A 23,143-nucleotide genomic window follows, 5' to 3' on the forward strand; every position below is an offset into this window, starting at 1 on the left:
CAGTACAGACCACTGGGGGATAAACACTGCTTTAGAGGGGGTCATGAGCTTCAGACCAGTACAGACCACTGGGGGATAAACACTGCTTTAGTGGGGGTCATGAGCTCCAGACCAGTACAGACCACTGGGGGATAAACACTGCTTTAGAGGGGGTCATGAGCTCCAGACCAGTACAGACCACTGGGTCAGAAACACTGCTTTAGAGGGGGTCATGAGCTCCAGACCAGTACAGACCACTGGGGGATAAACACTGCTTTAGAGGGGGTCATGAGCTCCAGACCAGTACAGACCACTGGGGGATAAACACTGCTTTAGAGGGGGTCATGAGCTCCAGACCAGTACAGACCACTGGGGGATAAACACTGCTTTAGTGGGGGTCATGAGCTCCAGACCAGTACAGACCACTGGGGGATAAACACTGCTTTAGAGGGGGTCATGAGCTCCAGACCAGTACAGACCACTGGGTCAGAAACACTGCTTTAGTGGGGGTCATGAGCTCTAGACCAGTACAGACCACTGGGGGATAAACACTGCTTTAGAGGGGGTCATGAGCTCCAGACCAGTACAGACCACTGGGTCAGAAACACTGCTTTAGTGGGGGTCATGAGCTCCAGACCAGTACAGACCACTGGGGGCTAAACACTGCTTTAGAGGGGGTCATGAGCTCCAGACCAGTACAGACCACTGGGTCAGAAACACTGCTTTAGAGGGGGTCATGAGCTCCAGACCAGTACAGACCACTGGGGGATAAACACTGCTTTAGAGGGGGTCATGAGCTCCAGACCAGTACAGACCACTGGGGGATAAACACTGCTTTAGAGGGGGTCATGAGCTCCAGACCAGTACAGACCACTGGGGGATAAACACTGCTTTAGTGGGGGTCATGAGCTCCAGACCAGTACAGACCACTGGGGGATAAACACTGCTTTAGAGGGGGTCATGAGCTCCAGACCAGTACAGACCACTGGGTCAGAAACACTGCTTTAGTGGGGGTCATGAGCTCCAGACCAGTACAGACCACTGGGGGATAAACACTGCTTTAGAGGGGGTCATGAGCTCCAGACCAGTACAGACCACTGGGTCAGAAACACTGCTTTAGAGGGGGTCATGAGCTCCAGACCAGTACAGACCACTGGGTCAGAAACACTGCTTTAGAGGGGGTCATGAGCTCCAGACCAGTACAGACCACTGGGGGATAAACACTGCTTTAGAGGGGGTCATGAACTCCAGACCAGTACAGACCACTGGGTCAGAAACACTGCTTTAGAGGGGGTCATGAGCTCCAGACCAGTACAGACCACTGGGTGATAAACACTGCTTTAGTGGGGGTCATGAACTCCAGACCAGTACAGACCACTGGGTCAGAACCACTGCTTTAGAGGGGGTCATGAGCTCCAGACCAGTACAGACCACTGGGGGATAAACACTGCTTTAGTGGGGGTCATGAGCTCCAGACCAGTACAGACCACTGGGGGATAAACACTGCTTTAGAGGGGGTCATGAACTAAAGACCAGTACAGACCACTGGGGGATAAACACTGCTTTAGAGGGGGTCATGAGCTCCAGACCAGTACAGACCACTGGGGGATAAACACTGCTTTAGTGGGGGTCATGAGCTCCAGACCAGTACAGACCACTGGGGGATAAACACTGCTTTAGAGGGGGTCATGAACTCCAGACCAGTACAGACCACTGGGGGATAAACACTGCTTTAGAGGGGGTCATGAGCTCCAGACCAGTACAGACCACTGGGGGATAAACACTGCTTTAGTGGGGGTCATGAGCTCCAGACCTGTACAGACCACTGGGGGATAAACACTGCTTTAGAAGGGCTCATGAACTCCAGACCAGTACAGACCACTGGGGGATAAACACTGCTTTAGAGGGGGTCATGAGCTCCAGACCAGTACAGACCACTGGGGGATAAACACTGCTTTAGAGGGGGTCATGAACTCCAGACCAGTACAGACCACTGGGGGATAAACACTGCTTTAGAGGGGTCATGAGCTCCAGACCAGTACAGACCACTGGGGGATAAACACTGCTTTAGAGGGGGTCATGAGCTCCAGACCAGTACAGACCACTGGGGGATAAACACTGCTTTAGTGGGGGTCATGAGCTCCAGACCAGTACAGACCACTGGGTCAGAAACACTGCTTTAGTGGGGGTCATGAACTCCAGACCAGTACAGACCACTGGGGGATAAACACTGCTTTAGAGGGGGTCATGAGCTCCAGACCAGTACAGACCACTGGGGGATAAACACTGCTTTAGTGGGGGTCATGAGCTCCAGACCTGTACAGACCACTGGGGGATAAACACTGCTTTAGAGGGGGTCATGAACTCCAGACCAGTACAGACCACTGGGGGATAAACACTGCTTTAGAGGGGGTCATGAGCTCCAGACCAGTACAGACCACTGGGTCAGAAACACTGCTTTAGTGGGGGTCATGAGCTCCAGACCAGTACAGACCACTGGGGGCTAAACACTGCTTTAGAGGGGGTCATGAGCTCCAGACCAGTACAGACCACTGGGTCAGAAACACTGCTTTAGAGGGGGTCATGAGCTCCAGACCAGTACAGACCACTGGGGGATAAACACTGCTTTAGAGGGGGTCATGAGCTCCAGACCAGTACAGACCACTGGGGGATAAACACTGCTTTAGAGGGGGTCATGAGCTCCAGACCAGTACAGACCACTGGGGGATAAACACTGCTTTAGTGGGGGTCATGAGCTCCAGACCAGTACAGACCACTGGGGGATAAACACTGCTTTAGAGGGGGTCATGAGCTCCAGACCAGTACAGACCACTGGGTCAGAAACACTGCTTTAGTGGGGGTCATGAGCTCCAGACCAGTACAGACCACTGGGGGATAAACACTGCTTTAGAGGGGGTCATGAGCTCCAGACCAGTACAGACCACTGGGTCAGAAACACTGCTTTAGAGGGGGTCATGAGCTCCAGACCAGTACAGACCACTGGGTCAGAAACACTGCTTTAGAGGGGGTCATGAGCTCCAGACCAGTACAGACCACTGGGGGATAAACACTGCTTTAGAGGGGGTCATGAACTCCAGACCAGTACAGACCACTGGGTCAGAAACACTGCTTTAGAGGGGGTCATGAGCTCCAGACCAGTACAGACCACTGGGTGATAAACACTGCTTTAGTGGGGGTCATGAACTCCAGACCAGTACAGACCACTGGGTCAGAACCACTGCTTTAGAGGGGGTCATGAGCTCCAGACCAGTACAGACCACTGGGGGATAAACACTGCTTTAGTGGGGGTCATGAGCTCCAGACCAGTACAGACCACTGGGGGATAAACACTGCTTTAGAGGGGGTCATGAACTAAAGACCAGTACAGACCACTGGGGGATAAACACTGCTTTAGAGGGGGTCATGAGCTCCAGACCAGTACAGACCACTGGGGGATAAACACTGCTTTAGTGGGGGTCATGAGCTCCAGACCAGTACAGACCACTGGGGGATAAACACTGCTTTAGAGGGGGTCATGAACTCCAGACCAGTACAGACCACTGGGGGATAAACACTGCTTTAGAGGGGGTCATGAGCTCCAGACCAGTACAGACCACTGGGGGATAAACACTGCTTTAGTGGGGGTCATGAGCTCCAGACCTGTACAGACCACTGGGGGATAAACACTGCTTTAGAAGGGCTCATGAACTCCAGACCAGTACAGACCACTGGGGGATAAACACTGCTTTAGAGGGGGTCATGAGCTCCAGACCAGTACAGACCACTGGGGGATAAACACTGCTTTAGAGGGGGTCATGAACTCCAGACCAGTACAGACCACTGGGGGATAAACACTGCTTTAGAGGGGTCATGAGCTCCAGACCAGTACAGACCACTGGGGGATAAACACTGCTTTAGAGGGGGTCATGAGCTCCAGACCAGTACAGACCACTGGGGGATAAACACTGCTTTAGTGGGGGTCATGAGCTCCAGACCAGTACAGACCACTGGGTCAGAAACACTGCTTTAGTGGGGGTCATGAACTCCAGACCAGTACAGACCACTGGGGGATAAACACTGCTTTAGAGGGGGTCATGAGCTCCAGACCAGTACAGACCACTGGGGGATAAACACTGCTTTAGTGGGGGTCATGAGCTCCAGACCTGTACAGACCACTGGGGGATAAACACTGCTTTAGAGGGGGTCATGAACTCCAGACCAGTACAGACCACTGGGGGATAAACACTGCTTTAGAGGGGGTCATGAGCTCCAGACCAGTACAGACCACTGGGGGATAAACACTGCTTTAGAGGGGGTCATGAACTCCAGACCAGTACAGACCACTGGGGGATAAACACTGCTTTAGAGGGGTCATGAGCTCCAGACCAGTACAGACCACTGGGGGATAAACACTGCTTTAGAGGGGGTCATGAGCTCCAGACCAGTACAGACCACTGGGGGATAAACACTGCTTTAGTGGGGGTCATGAGCTCCAGACCAGTACAGACCACTGGGTCAGAAACACTGCTTTAGTGGGGGTCATGAACTCCAGACCAGTACAGACCACTGGGGGATAAACACTGCTTTGGTGGGGGTCATGAGCTCCAGACCAGTACAGACCACTGGGGGATAAACACTGCTTTAGAGGGGGTCATGAGCTCCAGACCAGTACAGACCACTGGGTCAGAAACACTGCTTTAGAGGGGGTCATGAGCTCCAGACCAGTACAGACCACTGCCCTCTTTGAGTAATCACTGTCCATTCCCAAAGTAGTGCACCCTATTCCCCATAGACTCTGGTCTAATATAGTGCACCCTATTCCCTATAGGTCCTTGTCTAAAGTAGTGCACCCTATTCCCTATAGACCATGGTCTAAAGTAGTGCACCCTATTCCCTATAGACCATGGTCTAAAGTAGTGCACCCTATTTCCTATAGACTCTGGTCTAATATAGTGCACCCTATTCCCTATAGGTCCTGGTCTAAAGTAGTGCACCTTTTTCCGTATAGACCCTGGTCTAAAGTAGTGCACCCTATTCCCTATAGGTCCTGGTCTAAAGTAGTGCACCCTATTCCCTATAGACCCTGGTCTAAAGTAGAGTACCCTTTTCCCTATAGGCCCTGGTCTAAAGTAGTGCACCCTATTCCCTATAGGCCCTGGTCTAAAGTAGTGCACTATGTTTTTCCATAGCTCTATGGGCCCTGGTCTAAAGTAGTGCACTAGATATAGGTAATAGGTCCCACCCACACCAAGTGGCTGGGACTTCAATCCCCTGCCCAAAGTTAAACTCCAAAGAGCCAGATAGTACAACATAATACATTCTGTCTCCATGGGTAGTCCTCGTACGGATGCAGAGACAGACAACTGGATTAAGATGACAAAGCCAAGAACACCTAACCAAGCATATAACACCTAACCAAGCGTATAATGAACTGTGTTGGCACGCAGCCTGATCTAGAATAGCAATGAGCACAGAAACATAAACACGGAGGAGATGTCTGAGACATTTTTTTCTTTATTTGTCCGTAGTCCCTGACGAAGGCCATGTAAAAACACATCAGAGTTTTAAAGATGTTGTCTATTGAACATGGCATTATAATAAAGACCATTTTAAACTACAGTGGGGCACCATGATTTGCAAATAAATTCATAAAAAATCCTACAATGTGATTTTCTGGATTTCTTTTCCCTCATTTTGTCTGTCATAGTTGAAGTGTACCTATGATGAAAATTACAGGCCTCTCTCATCTTTTTGAGTGGGAGAACTTGCACAATTGGTGGCTGACTAAATACTTTATTGCCCCACTGTATATGAGTTTTCTCCTTTTGATTTGGTTTTCAGGTGGTTGATAAAACAGAAGTCATCATTATGGGTACAGTGATATGGTATGTGAACAGGTAATTGGTTTTCAGGTGGTTGATAAAACAGCAGTCATCATTATGGGTACAGTGATATGGTATGTGAACAGGTAATTGGTTTTCAGGTGGTTGATAAAACAGAAGTCATCATTATGGGTACAGTGATATGGTATGTGAACAGGTAATTGGTTTTCAGGTGGTTGATAAAACAGCAGTCATCATTATGGGTACAGTGATATGATATGTGAACAGGTAATTGGTTTTCAGGTGGTTGATAAAACAGAAGTCATCATTATGGGTACAGTGATATGGTATGTGAACAGGTAATTGGTTTTCAGGTGGTTGATAAAACAGCAGTCATCATTATGGGTACAGTGATATGGTATGTGAACAGGTAATTGGTTTTCAGGTGGTTGATAAAACAGAAGTCATCATTATGGGTACAGTGATATGGTATGTGAACAGGTAATTGGTTTTCAGGTGGTTGATAAAACAGAAGTCATCATTATGGGTACAGTGATATGGTATGTGAACAGGTAATTGGTTTTCAGGTGGTTGATAAAACAGAAGTCATCATTATGGGTACAGTGATATGGTATGTGAACAGGTAATTGGTTTTCAGGTGGTTGATAAAACAGCAGTCATCATTATGGGTACAGTGATATGGTATGTGAATCACTTGAAACACAGGTAATTGGTTTTCAGGTAATTGGTTTTCAGGTTATTGGTATTTAGGTAATTGGTATTTAGGTAATTGGTATTCAGGTAATTGGTATTTAGGTAATTGGTATTTAGGTAATTGGTATTCAGGTAATTGGTATTTAGGTAATTGGTATTTAGGTAATTGGTATTCAGGTAATTGGTTTTCAGGTAATTGGTTTTCAGGTAATTGGTTTTCAGGTAATTGGTTTTCAGGTAATTGGTATTCAGGTAATTGGTATTCAGGTAATTGGTATTTAGGTAATTGGTATTTAGGTAATTGGTATTCAGGTAATTGGTATTTAGGTAATTGGTATTTAGGTAATTGGTATTCAGGTAATTGGTTTTCAGGTAATTGGTTTTCAGGTAATTGGTTTTCAGGTAATTGGTATTCAGGTAATTGGTATTCAGGTAATTGGTATTCAGGTAATTGGTATTCAGGTAATTGATATTCAGGTAATTGATATTCAGGTAATTGGTATTCAGGTAATTGGTATTCAGGTAATTGGTATTCAGGTAATTGGTATTCAGGTAATTGGTAGTCAGGTAATTGGTATTCAGGTAATTGGTATTCAGGTAATTGGTATTCAGGTAATTGGTTTTCAGGTAATTGGTATTCAGGTAATTGGTATTCAGGTAATTGGTATTCAGGTAATTGGTATTCAGGTAATTGGTATTCAGGTAATTGGTATTCAGGTAATTGTATTCAGGTAATTGGTATTCAGGTAATTGGTATTCAGGTAATTGGTATTCAGGTAATTGGTATTCAGGTAATTGGTTTTCAGGTAATTGGTATTCAGGTAATTGGTATTCAGGTAATTGGTATTCAGGTAATTGGTATTCAGGTAATTGGTATTCAGGTAATTGATATTCAGGTAATTGGTATTCAGGTAATTGGTATTCAGGTAATTGGTATTCAGGTAATTGGTATTCAGGTAATTGGTATTCAGGTAATTGGTATTTAGGTAATTGGTTTTCAGGTAATTAGTATTTAGGTAATTGGTTTTCAGGTAATTGGTATTTAGGTAATTGGTTTTCAGGTAATTGGTATTTAGGTAATTGGTTTTCAGGTAATTGGTATTTAGGTAATTGGTTTTCAGGTAATTGGTTTTTAGGTAATTGGTATTCAGGTAATTGGTATTTAGGTAATTGGTTTTCAGGTAATTGGTTTTTAGGTAATTGGTTTTTAGGTAATTGGTATTCAGGTAATTGGTTTTCAGGTAATTTGTATTCAGGTAATTGGTATTCAGGTAATTGGTTTTCAGGTAATTGGTTTTCAGGTAATTGGTATTCAGGTAATTGGTTTTCAGGTAATTGGTATTCAGGTAATTGGTATTCAGGTAATTGGTTTTTAGGTAATTGGTATTTAGGTAATTGGTATTCAGGTAATTGGTTTTCAGGTAATTGGTTTTCAGGTAATTGGTATTCAGGTAATTGGTTTTTAGGTAATTGGTATTTAGGTAATTGGTATTCAGGTAATTGGTTTTCAGGTAATTGGTATTCAGGTAATTGGTATTCAGGTAATTGGTTTTCAGGTAATTGGTTTTCAGGTAATTGGTATTCAGGTAATTGGTTTTCAGGTAATTGGTATTCAGGTAATTGGTATTTAGGTAATTGGTATTTAGGTAATTGGTATTCAGGTAATTGGTATTCAGGTAATTGGTATTCAGGTAATTGGTATTCAGGTAATTGTTATTCAGGTAATTGGTATTCAGGTAATTGGTATTCAGGTAATTAGTATTTAGGTAATTGGTATTCAGGTAATTGGTATTTAGGTAATTGGTTTTCAGGTAATTGGTATATAGGTAATTGGTATATAGGTAATTGGTTTTCAGGTAATTGGTATTTAGGTAATTGGTTTTTAGGTAATTGGTATTCGGGTAATTGGTATTTAGGTAATTGGTTTTTAGGTAATTGGTTTTCAGGTAATTAGTATTTAGGTAATTGGTTTTCAGGTAATTGGTATTTAGGTAATTGGTTTTCAGGTAATTGGTATTTAGGTAATTGGTTTTCAGGTAATTGGTTTTTAGGTAATTGGTATTCAGGTAATTGGTATTTAGGTAATTGGTTTTCAGGTAATTGGTTTTTAGGTAATTGGTTTTTAGGTAATTGGTATTTAGGTAATTGGTTTTCAGGTAATTGGTATTCAGGTAATTGGTATTCAGGTAATTGGCATTTAGGTAATTGGTTTTCAGGTAATTGGTATTTAGGTAATTGGTATTCAGGTAATTGATATTTAGGTAATTGGTTTTCAGGTAATTGGTATTCAGGTAATTGTTTTTTAGGTAATTGGTATTTAGGTAATTGGTATTCAGGTAATTGGTTTTCAGGTAATTGGTATTCAGGTAATTGGTATTCAGGTAATTGGTTTTCAGGTAATTGGTTTTCAGGTAATTGGTATTCAGGTAATTGGTTTTCAGGTAATTGGTATTCAGGTAATTGGTATTTAGGTAATTGGTATTCAGGTAATTGGTATTCAGGTAATTGGTATTCAGGTAATTGGTATTCAGGTAATTGGTATTCAGGTAATTGGTTTTCAGGTAATTGGTATTCAGGTAATTGGTATTCAGGTAATTGGTATTCAGGTAATTGATATTCAGGTAATTGGTTTTCAGGTAATTGGTATTCAGGTAATTGGTTTTCAGGTAATTGGTATTCAGGTAATTGGTATTCAGGTAATTGGTATTCAGGTAATTGGTATTCAGGTAATTGGTTTTCAGGTAATTGATATTCAGGTAATTGGTTTTCAGGTAATTGGTATTCAGGTAATTGGTTTTCAGGTAATTGGTATTCAGGTAATTGGTATTCAGGTAATTGGTATTCAGGTAATTGGTTTTCAGGTAATTGGTTTTCAGGTAATTGGTTTTCAGGTAATTGGTTTTCAGGTAATTGGTATTCAGGTAATTGGTATTCAGGTAATTGGTATTCAGGTAATTGGTATTCAGGTAATTGGTATTCAGGTAATTGGTATTCAGGTAATTGGTTTTCAGGTAATTGGTATTCAGGTAATTGGTATTCAGGTAATTGGTATTCAGGTAATTGATATTCAGGTAATTGGTTTTCAGGTAATTGGTATTCAGGTAATTGGTTTTCAGGTAATTGGTATTCAGGTAATTGGTATTCAGGTAATTGGTATTCAGGTAATTGGTATTCAGGTAATTGGTTTTCAGGTAATTGATATTCAGGTAATTGGTTTTCAGGTAATTGGTATTCAGGTAATTGGTTTTCAGGTAATTGGTATTCAGGTAATTGGTATTCAGGTAATTGGTTTTCAGGTAATTGGTTTTCAGGTAATTGGTTTTCAGGTAATTGGTATTCAGGTAATTGGTATTCAGGTAATTGGTATTCAGGTAATTGGTATTCAGGTAATTGGTATTCAGGTAATTGGTATTCAGGTAATTGGTATTTAGGTAATTGGTATTCAGGTAATTGGTATTTAGGTAATTGGTTTTCAGGTAATTGGTATTCAGGTAATTGTTTTTTAGGTAATTGGTATTTAGGTAATTGGTATTCAGGTAATTGGTTTTCAGGTAATTGGTATTCAGGTAATTGGTATTCAGGTAATTGGTTTTCAGGTAATTGGTTTTCAGGTAATTGGTATTCAGGTAATTGGTTTTCAGGTAATTGGTATTCAGGTAATTGGTATTTAGGTAATTGGTATTCAGGTAATTGGTATTCAGGTAATTGGTATTCAGGTAATTGGTATTCAGGTAATTGGTTTTCAGGTAATTGGTATTCAGGTAATTGGTATTCAGGTAATTGGTATTCAGGTAATTGGTATTCAGGTAATTGATATTCAGGTAATTGGTTTTCAGGTAATTGGTATTCAGGTAATTGGTTTTCAGGTAATTGGTATTCAGGTAATTGGTATTCAGGTAATTGGTATTCAGGTAATTGGTATTCAGGTAATTGGTTTTCAGGTAATTGATATTCAGGTAATTGGTTTTCAGGTAATTGGTATTCAGGTAATTGGTTTTCAGGTAATTGGTATTCAGGTAATTGGTATTCAGGTAATTGGTATTCAGGTAATTGGTTTTCAGGTAATTGGTTTTCTGGTAATTGGTTTTCAGGTAATTGGTTTTCAGGTAATTGGTATTCAGGTAATTGGTATTCAGGTAATTGGTATTCAGGTAATTGGTATTCAGGTAATTGGTATTTGGTTCATTCAACTGAATGTAAATCAGATGTTTTTTCTTCTCCCCTTTCAGCCCACAATCTTTGGGACGTTGACCAATGAGAAGCCAATATATGACAACAAAAGGGTGAGTCACTTCCTCCTTAACTTCATTCTGATTGGCTGTGATAAAACGGCGGGCTTCCTTCTGATTGGCTGTGATAAAACGGCGGGCTTCCTTCTTATCGGCCCGTGATTACAGGTACAACACTCAAAGTCACAAGTCACATTAATTCAGATATTTTCAATTATTATATTTTCATTTCTTATTTTCACTTCATATTTTCATTTCATATTTTCATTTCATATTCAAATTTTGTATTTTCGTTTCATATTTTCATTTCATATTCTAATTTCATATTTTCATTTCATATTTTCATTTCATATTCTAATTTCATATTTTAATTTCATATTCTAATTTCATATTTCAATTTCATATTCTAATTTCATATTTTCACATCATATTCTAATTTCAGATTTTCTTGTACTGTCACTTGACAGAACAAAAGACCAATCAGAGAAATGCATCCAAAGATAAGGAACAGAGGGCCTCCCTAAGGCACTGCATCGCAGTACTAGCAGTGCCACCAGAGACTCTGGGATCGAGCCCAGGCTCTGTCTCAGCCGGCTGCGACTGGGAGGTCCGTGGGGCGACGCACAATTGGCCCAGTGTCGACCGGGTTAGGGAGGGATTGGCCGGTAGGGATATCCTTGTCTCATCGCACACTAGCGACTCCTGTGGCGGGCCGGGCGCAGTGCACGTTGACCACGTGGCTAGGTGTACGGTGTTTCCTCCGACACATTGGTGCAGCTGGCTTCCGGGTTGGTTGCGTGCTGTGTTAAGAAGCAGTGCGGCTTGGTTGGGTTGTGTTTCGGAGGACGCATGGCTTTCAACCTTCGTCTCTCCCGAGCCCGTACGGGAGTTGTAGCGACGAATACAAAAAAAATCTAAAATAAAAAAGATGAGGATCAACAGTTTAGTAATATTTGCTATGCAAGGAAAATAAACACAAAAGGCTCCCTTCCAACTCATCCCCCCCAACCCCCTTAGTCCCCATCCACCCACCTCAACTAAAGTTGTCAATGTGGAGGCTTGGTGTGTTTGAACCATGATAGTTTGTTGGTGATGTGGTCAACAAGGATCTTGAAACTCTCAAACTTGCTCCAATACAGCCCCGTCGATGTGAAGAGGACATGTTCGGCCCTCCTTTTGCTGTAGTCCATGATCGTCTTCTTTGTCTTGCTCACATTGAGGGAGATGTTGTTATCCTGGCACCACACTGACCTCCTCCCTATTGGCTGTCTCATCATTGTCGGTGATCAGGCCTACCACCGTAATGTCGTCAACAAACTTAATGATGGTGTTGGAGTCGTGGTCGGCCACGCCGTCGTGGGTGAACAGGGAGTACTGGAGGGGACTAAGCACACACCCCTGAGGGGCCCCCGTATTGAGGATCAGCATGGCAGATGTTTTATTGCCTACCCTTACCACCTGGGGACGGCCCGTCAGGAAGTCCAGGATCCAGTTGCAGAGGGAGGTATTTAGTCCCAGGGTCCTTAGCTTAGTGATGAGCTTTGTGGGCACTATGGTGTTGAACGCTGAGCTGTAGTCAATGAACAGCATTCTCACATAGGTGTTCCTTTTGTCCAGATGGGAAAGGGCAGTGTGGAGTGTGAGTGAGATTGCGTCATCTGTGGATCTGTTAGGAGATTGCGTCATCTGTGGATCTGTTGGGGCGGTATGCAAATTGTAGTTGGTCTAGGGTTTCTGGGATGATGGTGTTGTGAGCAATGATCAGCCTTTCAAAGCACTTCATGGCTACAGACGTGAGTGCCACGGGGGTTAGTCATTTAGGCAGGTTACCTTCGTTTCTTAGGCACACAGACTATGGTGGTCTGCTTGAAACATGTAGGTATTACAGTCTCGGTCAAGGAGAGGTTGAAAATGTCAGTGAAGACACTTGCCAGTTGGTCAGCGCATGCTCAGAGTACACGTCCTTGGCCCTGCGGCCTTGTGAATGTTGACCTGTTTAAAGGTGTTGCTCACATCTGCTACAGAGAGCGTGATCACACAGTCGTCCGGAACAGCTGGTGCTCTCATGCATGCTTCAGTGTTGCTTGCCTCAAAGTGAGCATAAAAGGCATTTAGCTCATCTGGCAGGCTTGTGTCACTGGGCAGCTCGCGGCTTGGTTTCCCTTGGTAGTCTGTAATAGTTTGCCACATCTGAGTGTCAGAGCCAGTGTAGTAGGATTCAATCTTAATCCTGTATTGACGCTTTGCCTGTTTGATGGTTCATCTGAGGGCATAGTGGGATTTCTTATATGCGTCTGGATTAGTGTCCCGCTCCTTGCAGGGCGGCAGCTCTAGCCTTTAGCTCGGTGTGGATGTTGCCTGTAATCCATGGCTTCTGGTTGGGAAATGTACGTACGGTCACTGTGGGGACGACGTCATCGATGCACTTATTGAAGCCAGTGACTGAGATGGTATACTCCTCAATGCCATTGGATGAATCCCGGAACATATTCCAGTCTGTGCAAAACAGTCCTGTAGCGTAGCATCCGCATCATCTGACCACTTCCATATAGAGAGAGTCACTGGTATATCCTGCTTTAGTTTTTGCTTGTAGGCAGGAATCAGGTGGATCGAATTACGGTCAGATTTTCCAAATGGAAGGCGAGGGAAAGCTTTGTACGCATCTCTTTCTGTGGAGTAAAGGTGGTCTAGAATTGTTTTCCCTCTGGTTGCACATCTGACATGCTGGTAGAAATGAGGTAAAATGGATTTAAGTTTGCCTGCATTAAAGTCCCCGGCCACTAGGAGCGCCACTTCTGGATGAGCATTTTCTTGTTTGCTTATGGCCTTAAACAACTCATTGAGTTTGGTCAACAAACAAAATGGCACAATTGATTAGGAGTCCGCAAAACCGCAGCCATCCCCTCTCAGGGCCATTCTTCCATTCCTCCCGTCCCACGCAACAGCCACGGTTGCTTATCAGTCACCCTCCCATTCTTCCGTCCCCTGAGTCTCCCCTTACATCCCCCCCATCCTCCCCACAATGACCAGAGAACCCCCCCACCTCTCCTTCCCTACCACTCCTTCCCAATCACTCCTTCCCCACCACTCCTTCCCCATCACTCCTTCCCAATCACACCTTCTCCATCACACCTTCCCCACCACACCTTCCCCACCACACCTTCCCTACCACACCTTCCCCACCACACCTTCCCACCACACATTCCCCACAACACCATCACTCCTTCCCCATCACACCTTCACCATTACTCCTTCCCCATCACACCTTCCCCACCACACCATCACACCTTCCCCATCACTCCTTCCCCACCACTCCTTCCCCATCACACCTTCCCAACCAAACCATCACACCTTCCCCATCACACCATCACACCTTCCCCATCACACCTTCCCCATCACACCATCACACCTTCCCCATCACCCCATCACACCTTCCCAACCACACCATCACACCTTCCCCATCACACCATCATACCATCCCCATCACTCCTTCCCCATCACACCTTCCCCATCACACCTTCCCCATCACACCTTTCCCACCACAAATTCCCCATCACACCTTCCCCACCACACCATCCCACCTTCCCCATCACTCCTTCCCCACCAGTCCTTCCCCACCACACCACCACTCCTTCCCCACCACAACTTCCCCATCACACCTTCCGCACCACACCATCCCACCTTCCCCATCACTCCTTCCCCATCACACCTTCCCAACCACATCATCACTCCTTCCCCATCACACCATCACACCTTCCCCATCACACCTTCCCCATCACACCTTTCCCACCACACCATCACTCCTTCCCCATCACACCATCACACCTTCCCCACCACACCTTCCCTACCACACCTTCCCCACCACACCATCCCCATCACACCATCACACCTTCCCCATCACTCCTTCCCCATCACTCCTTCCCCATCACACCTTCTCCATCACACCTTCCCCACCACACCTTCCCCACCACACCTTCCCTACCACACCTTCCCCACCACACCTTCCCACCACACATTCCCCACAACACCATCACTCCTTCCCCATCACACCTTCACCATTACTCCTTCCCCATCACACCTTCCCCATCACACCTTCCCCATCACTCCTTCCCCACCACTCCTTCCCCATCACACCTTCCCCATCACACCATCATACCATCCCCATCACTCCTTCCCCATCACACCTTCCCCACCACACCATCCCACCTTCCCCACCACACCACCACTCCTTCCCCACCACAACTTCCCCATCACACCTTCCCCACCACACCATCCCACCTTCCCCATCACTCCTTCCCCATCACACCTTCCCAACCACACCATCACTCCTTCCACATCACACCATCACACCTTCCCCATCACACCTTCCCCATCACACCTTCCCCACCACACCATCACTCCTTCCCCATCACACCATCACACTTTCCCCACCTCTCCTTCCCCACCACAACTTCCCCATCACTCCTTCCCCACCACTCCTTCCCCATCAGTTCTTCCCCATCTCTCCTTCCCATCTCTCCTTCCACACCTCTCCTTCCCCACCTCTCCTCCCCATCACTCCTTCCCATCACACCTTCCCCACCTCTCCTTCCCCACCCCACTTTCCCCATCACACCATCACACCTTCCCCACCTCTCCTTCCCCATCACTCCTTCCCCATCACACCCACCCCATCACTCCTTCCCCATCACACCCACCCCATCACTCCTTCCCCATCACACCTTCCCCACCACACCTTCCCCACCACACCTTCCCCACCACACCTTCCATACCACACCTTCCCCACCACACATTCCCCACCACACCATCACTCCTTCCCCATCACACCTTCCCCACCACACCATCATACCATCCCCATCACTCCTTCCCCATCACACCTTCCCCATCACACCTTCCCCATCACACCTTTCCCACCACAACTTCCTCATCACACCTTCCCCACCACACCATCCCACCTTCCCCATCACTCCTTCCCCACCACTCCTTCCCCACCACACCACCAATCCTTCCCCACCACAACTTCCCCATCACACCTTCCGCACCACACCATCCCACCTTCCCCATCACTCCTTCCCCATCACACCTTCCCAACCACATCATCACTCCTTCCCCATCACACCATCACACCTTCCCCATCACACCTTCCCCATCACACCTTTCCCACCACACCATCACTCCTTCCCCATCACACCATCACACCTTCCCCACCACACCTTCCCTACCACACCTTCCCCACCACACCATCCCCATCACACCATCACACCTTCCCCATCACTCCTTCCCCATCACTCCTTCCCCATCACACCTTCTCCATCACACCTTCCCCACCACACCTTCCCCACCACACCTTCCCTACCACACCTTCCCCACCACACCTTCCCACCACACATTCCCCACAACACCATCACTCCTTCCCCATCACACCATCACACCTTCCCCATCACACCTTCCCCATCACACCATCACACCTTCCCCATCACACCATCACACCTTCCCAACAACACCATCACACCTTCCCCATCACACCATCATACCATCCCCATCACTCCTTCCCCATCACACCTTCCCCATCACACCTTCCCCATCACACTTTCCCCACCACAACTTCCCCATCACACCTTCCCCACCACACCATCCCACCTTCCCCACCACACCATCCCACCTTCCCCACCACAACTTCCCCATCACACCTTCCCCACCACACCATCCCACCTTCCCCATCACTCCTTCCCCATCACACCTTCCCAACCACACCATCACTCCTTCCACATCACACCATCACACCTTCCCCATCACACCTTCCCCATTACACCTTCCCCACCACACCATCACTCCTTCCCCATCACACCATCACACCTTCCCCACCTCTCCTTCCCCACCACAACTTCCCCATCACTCCTTCCCCACCACTCCTTCCCCATCAGTTCTTCCCCATCTCTCCTACCCATCTCTCCTTCCACACCTCTCCTTCCCCACCTCTCCTCCCCATCACTCCTTCCCATCACACCTTCCCCACCTCTCCTTCCCCACCCACCTTCCCCATCACACCATCACACCTTCCCCACCTCTCCTTCCCCATCACTCCTTCCCCATCACACCCACCCCATCACTCCTTCCCCATCACACCCACCCCATCACTCCTTCCCCATCACACCTTCCCCACCACACCTTCCCCACCACACCTTCCCCACCACACCTTCCATACCACACCTTCCCCACCACACATTCCCCACCACACCATCATACCTTCCCCATCACACCTTCCCCACCACACCATCACTCCTTCCCCATCACACCTTCCCCACCACAACTTCCCCATCACACCTTCCCCATCACACCATCACTCCTTCCCCATCACACCATCACTCCTTCCCCATCACACCATCACACCTTCCCCATTACACCTTCCCCATCACACCTTCCCCACCACACCATCACTCCTTCCCCACCTCTCCTTCCCCATCACTCCTTCCTATCACAGCTTCCCCACCTCTCCTTCCCCACCTCTCATTCCCTACCTCTCCTTCCCTACCACACCTTCCCATCACACCTTCCCCACCACACCATCACTCCTTCCCCACCTCTCCTTCCCCATCTCTCCTTCCCCATCACACCATCCCCATCACTCCTTCCCCACCTCTCATTCCCTACCTCTCTTTCCCTACCACACCTTCCCCACCACACCATCAGACCTTCCCCATCACACCTTCCCCATCACACCTTCCCCATCACACCTTCCCCACCACACCTTCCCCACCACAACTTCCCTACCACATCTTCCCCACCACACATTCCCCACCACACCATCACTCCTTCCCATCACACCTTCCCCACCACACCATCACACCTTCCCCATCACTCCTTCCCCACCACTCCTTCCCCATCACACCTTCCCCACCACACCATCACACCTTCCCCATCACACCATCATACCTTCCCCATCACATCTTCCCCACCACACCATCACTCCTTCCCCATCACACCTTCCCCACCACAACTTCCCCATCACACCTTCACCATCACACCTTCCCCATCACACCTTCCCCACCACACCATCACTCCTTCCCCACCTCTCCTTCCCCATCACTCCTTCCCATCACACCTTCCCCACCTCTCCTTCCCCACCTCTCCTTCCCCATCTCTCCTTCCCCATCTCTCCTTCCCCATCACACCTTCCCCATCACTCCTTCCCCATCACACCATCCCCATCACTCCTTCCCCACCTCTCCTTCCCTACCTCTCCTTCCCTACCACACCTTCCCCACCACACCATCACACCTTCCCCATCACTCCTTCCCATCACACCTTCCCCACCTCTCCTTCCCCACCTCTCCTTCCCCACCTCTTCTTCCCCACCTCTCACCAGAGTGTTTCGAGGGGAGGCGGCATGAGACGAGTCCCAGATGGCACCATATTTCCTGTATAGTGCACTATAAAGAGAATTAGGATACCGTTTGGGACGCAACCCCGGAGTGAGAGCCAGAGGAGAGTTCAGGCACATGATAGTAGTGGTGCACTTTTAAGGGAATAGGGGGGCTATTAGGGATGAGTACCATCCGCAGCCAGAGGAAGCACGGGCACACGATATCGCTGCTTGAGGCTTAGCTCCAATGAGCTGTTGGGCCTTTGTGGATTAATTTAATCACAAAAAGTAGTCAAATCCTAATTTATTATTTTGGGATTTCTTTCTTCTCTTGATGTTGTTCTCATCGTAAAGTAAAGCTAGCCCCCACGCTCACCTAACTGTGATCTGATCTGGCTGTGTGAAGTGAAACGAGGGCATATGAAGTTCAGTTGGCGCAAAGCTCAACGGCACGAACAAAAGATAATAACACTACATGGGGTTTTCTATTGCACTTTTTAAGTTACCCAAAGATGCTCGAGTGTCATAAAAACACATCTATCATCATACAACATTTTGACATTTAACAGTGGAGGCTGCTGAGGGGAAGCAGGCTCATAATAATGGCTGGAATGGAGTGAATGGAATGGCATCCACCACTCTGAAACTCTGTGTTTGATGCCATTCCATGAACTCCATTCCAGCCATTACTATGATCCGTCCTCCCCTCAGCAGCCTCCACTGAATTGTAATCATCAGAATATTCACTGTATGTGGTGCATTGTACGATCGTCTCGTCTGTAGTAGGTTTTCAGCCAGCAATGCCATGTTAAAGTGAGTTTTTCCCATCCTCATTTTTCTGTGAATACTCTCTATCACGGAATGAAATTTGGCACACCGGTTGAGAACTCAATCCCCTAAATGGTCAGGAGATGGCGCCGCGATCCGCTCCCTAGTTTTCTTGCTGGAAGGATGTATAGAAATGTTGCATTCTCCCATAGGTATTCTCTAAGAAGACGTTTAAGAAATTCCACTAAGTTGATTACATATCAGAAGTGCTTTCCGTTTGAATTTCCGGAAAAAAAAGTGTTGATGTAGTTAAAAGAAATATTTTGTCTGCAGTCTTTTACAGCAAATTATGAAGGAAAATTAACTAATTACATGGGTGCTAACAGGCTAATATTTCATTATTGTTGAAAGAGAAAAAGAAAAAGATGGACAGAATTAGGATTATAGATCATACAGTCTCATTCAAAGTGAAAAATGCAACATGTCCTCATTGGAGATCTATCTGTTCTATGTACTGAACTGTGATGCAAAACTGAAACCTACCCCGTCTCTCATCTCTTAGCAACAGTAGCTAGCTAGCCAAATTCATTTTTTGCTTAAATGCGGTGGTACATGCTTTCAGTTTTGTGCGAATGCCGCTGTCTATCCACGGTTTCTGGTTGGGGAAGGTTTAAATAGTCACAGTGGGTACAACATCTCCTATACACTTCCTTATAAACTCGCTCACCAAGTCAGCATATACGTCACCGTTGATATCTGAGGCTACCTGGAACATATCCCAGTCCACGTGATCGAAGCAATCTTGATGTGTGGAATCCGATTGGTCGGACCAGCTTTGGCTAGACCTAAGCACGTGCACTTCCTGTTTTAGTTTCTGCCTAAAGGATGTCAGCAACAAATGGAGTCATGGTCAGATTTGCCAAAAGGAGGGCGGGGGAGGGCCTTGTATACATTGCAGAAGTTAGAGTAGCAGTGGTCAAGCGTGTTAAATCGATATGCTGATAGAATTTAGGTAGCCTTGTTCTCAAATTAGCTTTGTTAAAATCCCCAGCTACAATAAATGCAGCCTCAGGATATATGGTTTCCAGTTTGCATAAAGTCTAGTGAAGTTTCTTGATGGCCGTCTTGGTATCCGCTTGCAGGGGGATAAACACGGCTGTGACAATAACCAAGGAGAGTTCTCTTAGGAGATAATATGGTCGGCATTTGATTGTGAGGAATTCTAGGTCAGGTGAATAAAAGGACTTGAGTTCATGTATGTTGTCACAATTACACCATGAGTCGTTAATCATGAAACACACCCCGCCCTTCTTCTTAGCGGAGAGATGTTTGTTACTGTCGCCGCGATGCACTGAAAATCCCATTGGCTGTATTGACTATGACAGCATGTCCCCAGTTAGCCATGTCTAACTGGGGACATAGAGTATGTTACAATCCCGGATCTCTTTGGAAAGCAACTCTTGCCCTAATTTCGTCAACTTTGTTAACTGGGGACTGGACATTAGCGAGTAATATACTCGGAAGAGGTGGGTGGTGTGCGTGCCTCCAAAGCCTCACTAGAATACCGCTCCAGCACCCTCTACTCTGGCTGTGTTGTTTTAGGTAGGCTTTTAGAATCAGTTTTTTATCCTTTATATTTGGCAGACAGACCAGTTCCCTGCCTCCTCCAGCTGCCACCTGCCTCCTCCAGTTGGGATCCTTTATATCTGGCAGACAGACCAGTTCCCTACCTCCTCCCACCTGCCTCCTCCAGTTTTGATCCTTTATATTGGGCAGGCAGACCAGTTCCCTACCTCCTCCCGCTGCCACCCTCCTCCTCCAGTATTGATCCTTTATATTGGGCAGACAGACCAGTTCCCTACCTCCTCCTGCTGCCACCTGCCTCCTCCAGTATTGATCCTTTATATTGGGCAGACAGACCAGTTCCCTACCTCCTCCCGCTGCCACCCTCCTCCTCCAGTTGTGATCCTTTATATTGGGCAGACAGACCAGTTCCCTACCTCCTCCCGCTGCCACCCTCCTCCTCCAGTTTTGATCCTTTATATTGGTCAGACAGACCAGTTCCCTACCTCCTCCCACTGCCACCTGCCTCCTCCAGTTTTGATCCTTTATATTGGGCAGACAGACCAGTTCCCTACCTCCTCCCACCTGCCTCCTCCAGTTTTGATCCTTTACATTGGGCAGACAGACCAGTTCCCTACCTCCTCCCGCTGCCACCCTCCTCCTCCAGTTTTGATCCTTTATATTGGTCAGACAGACCAGTTCCCTACCTCCTCCCGCTACCACCTGCCTCCTCCAGTTTTGATCCTTTATATTGGGCAGACAGACCAGTTCCCTACCTCCTCCCACTGCCACCTGCCTCCTCCAGTTTTGATCCTTTATATTGGGCAGACAGACCAGTTCCCTACCTCCTCCCGCTACCACCTGCCTCCTCCAGTTTTGATCCTTTATATTGGGCAGACAGACCAGTTCCCTACCTCCTCCCACTGCCACCTGCCTCCTCCAGTTTTGATCCTTTATATTGGGCAGACAGACCAGTTCCCTACCTCCTCCCACTGCCACCTCCAGTTTTGATCCTTTATATTGGGCAGACAGACCAGTACCCTACCTCCTCCCGCTACCACCTGCCTCCTCCAGTTTTGATCCTTTATATTGGTCAGACAGACCAGTTCCCTACCTCCTCCCGCTACCACCTGCCTCCTCCAGTATTGATCCTTTATATTGGGCAGACAGACCAGTTCCCTACCTCCTCCCGCTGCCACCCTCCTCCTCCAGTTTTGATCCTTTATATTGGGCAGACAGACCAGTTCCCTACCTCCTCCCGCTACCACCTGCCTCCTGCAGTTTTGATCCTTTATATTGGGCAGACAGACCAGTACCCTACCTCCTCCCGCTACCACCTGCCTCCTCCAGTTTTGATCCTTTATATTGGGCAGACAGACCAGTACCCTACCTCCTCCCGCTACCACCTGCCTCCTCCAGTTTTGATCCTTTATATTGGGCAGACAGACCAGTTCCCTACCTCCTCCCGCTACCACCTGCCTCCTCCAGTTTTGATCCTTTATATTGGGCAGACAGACCAGTTCCCTACCTCCTCCCGCTGCCACCTGCCTCCTCCATTTTTGGGGCAATGCTGTTGTCAATTGGTTGCACTCTTGGATTGAGCAGACCTTCCCAAAACACTCTGAAACCTCCACGAAGGATGTAAATCTACCATCCAATTTACAATATAATTTATTAAGAACAAAATACCCTTTTCAAACATCTTTCCCATATAGCCTCCACATTGACTCTGTACCGTAATACCCTGTATATATCCTCCACATTGACTCTGTACCGGTACCCCCTGTATATATCCTCCACATTGACTCTGTACCGTAATACCCTGTATATAGCCTCCACATTGACTCTGTACCGTAACACCCTGTATACAGCCTCCACGTTGACTCTGTACCGTAATACCCTGTATATAGCCTCCACATTGACTCTGTACCGTAATACCCTGTATATAGCCTCCACATTGACTCTGTACCGGTACCCCCTGTATATAGCCTCCACATTGACTCTGTACCGTAATACCCTGTATATTGCCTCCACATTGACTCTGTACCGTAATACCCTGTATATAGCCTCCACATTGACTTTGTACCGTAATACCCTGTATATAGCCTCCACATTGACTCTGTACCGGTACCCCCTGTATATAGCCTCCACATTGACTCTGTACCGGTACCCCCTGTATATAGCCTCCACATTGACTCTGTACCGTAACACCCTGTATATAGCCTCCACATTGACTCTGTACCAGTACCCCCTGTATATAGCCTCCACAATGACTCTGTACCGGTACCCCTGTATATAGCCTCCACATTGACTCTGTACTGGTACCTCATGTATATAGCCTCCACATTGACTCTGTACCGGTACCCCCTGTATATAGCCTCCACATTGACTCTGTACCTATACCCCCTGTATATAGCCTCCACATTGACTCTGTACCTGTACCCCCTGTATATAGCCTCCACATTGACTCTGTACCGGTACACCCTGTATATAGCCTCCACATTGACTCTGTACCGGTACCCCCTGTATATAGCCTCCACATTGACTCTGTACCGTAACACCCTGTATATAGCCTCCACATTGACTCTGTACCAGTACCCCCTGTATATAGCCTCCATATTGACTCTGTACCAGTACCCCCTGTATATAGCCTCCACATTGACTCTGTACCAGTACCCCCTGTATATAGCCTCCACATTGACTCT

The 23,143-nt window shown here is 46.9% G+C and overlaps 1 protein-coding gene across 1 annotated transcript in view; it reads left to right on the top strand.

Moving 5' to 3' along the window:
* LOC110511702 (ras-GEF domain-containing family member 1B-A-like) overlaps positions 1-23,143 on the top strand; it is a 182,495-nt gene that overhangs the window by 44,174 nt on the left and 115,178 nt on the right. The window contains exon 3 of the mRNA XM_036979229.1: positions 10,745-10,798. Within this exon, the coding sequence (XP_036835124.1) occupies positions 10,745-10,798 (54 nt within the window). The remainder of the gene's footprint in view (positions 1-10,744; positions 10,799-23,143) is intronic.

This window comes from Oncorhynchus mykiss, chromosome 6 (genome assembly GCF_013265735.2).
Source record: "Oncorhynchus mykiss isolate Arlee chromosome 6, USDA_OmykA_1.1, whole genome shotgun sequence".
NCBI lineage: Eukaryota > Metazoa > Chordata > Actinopteri > Salmoniformes > Salmonidae > Oncorhynchus > Oncorhynchus mykiss.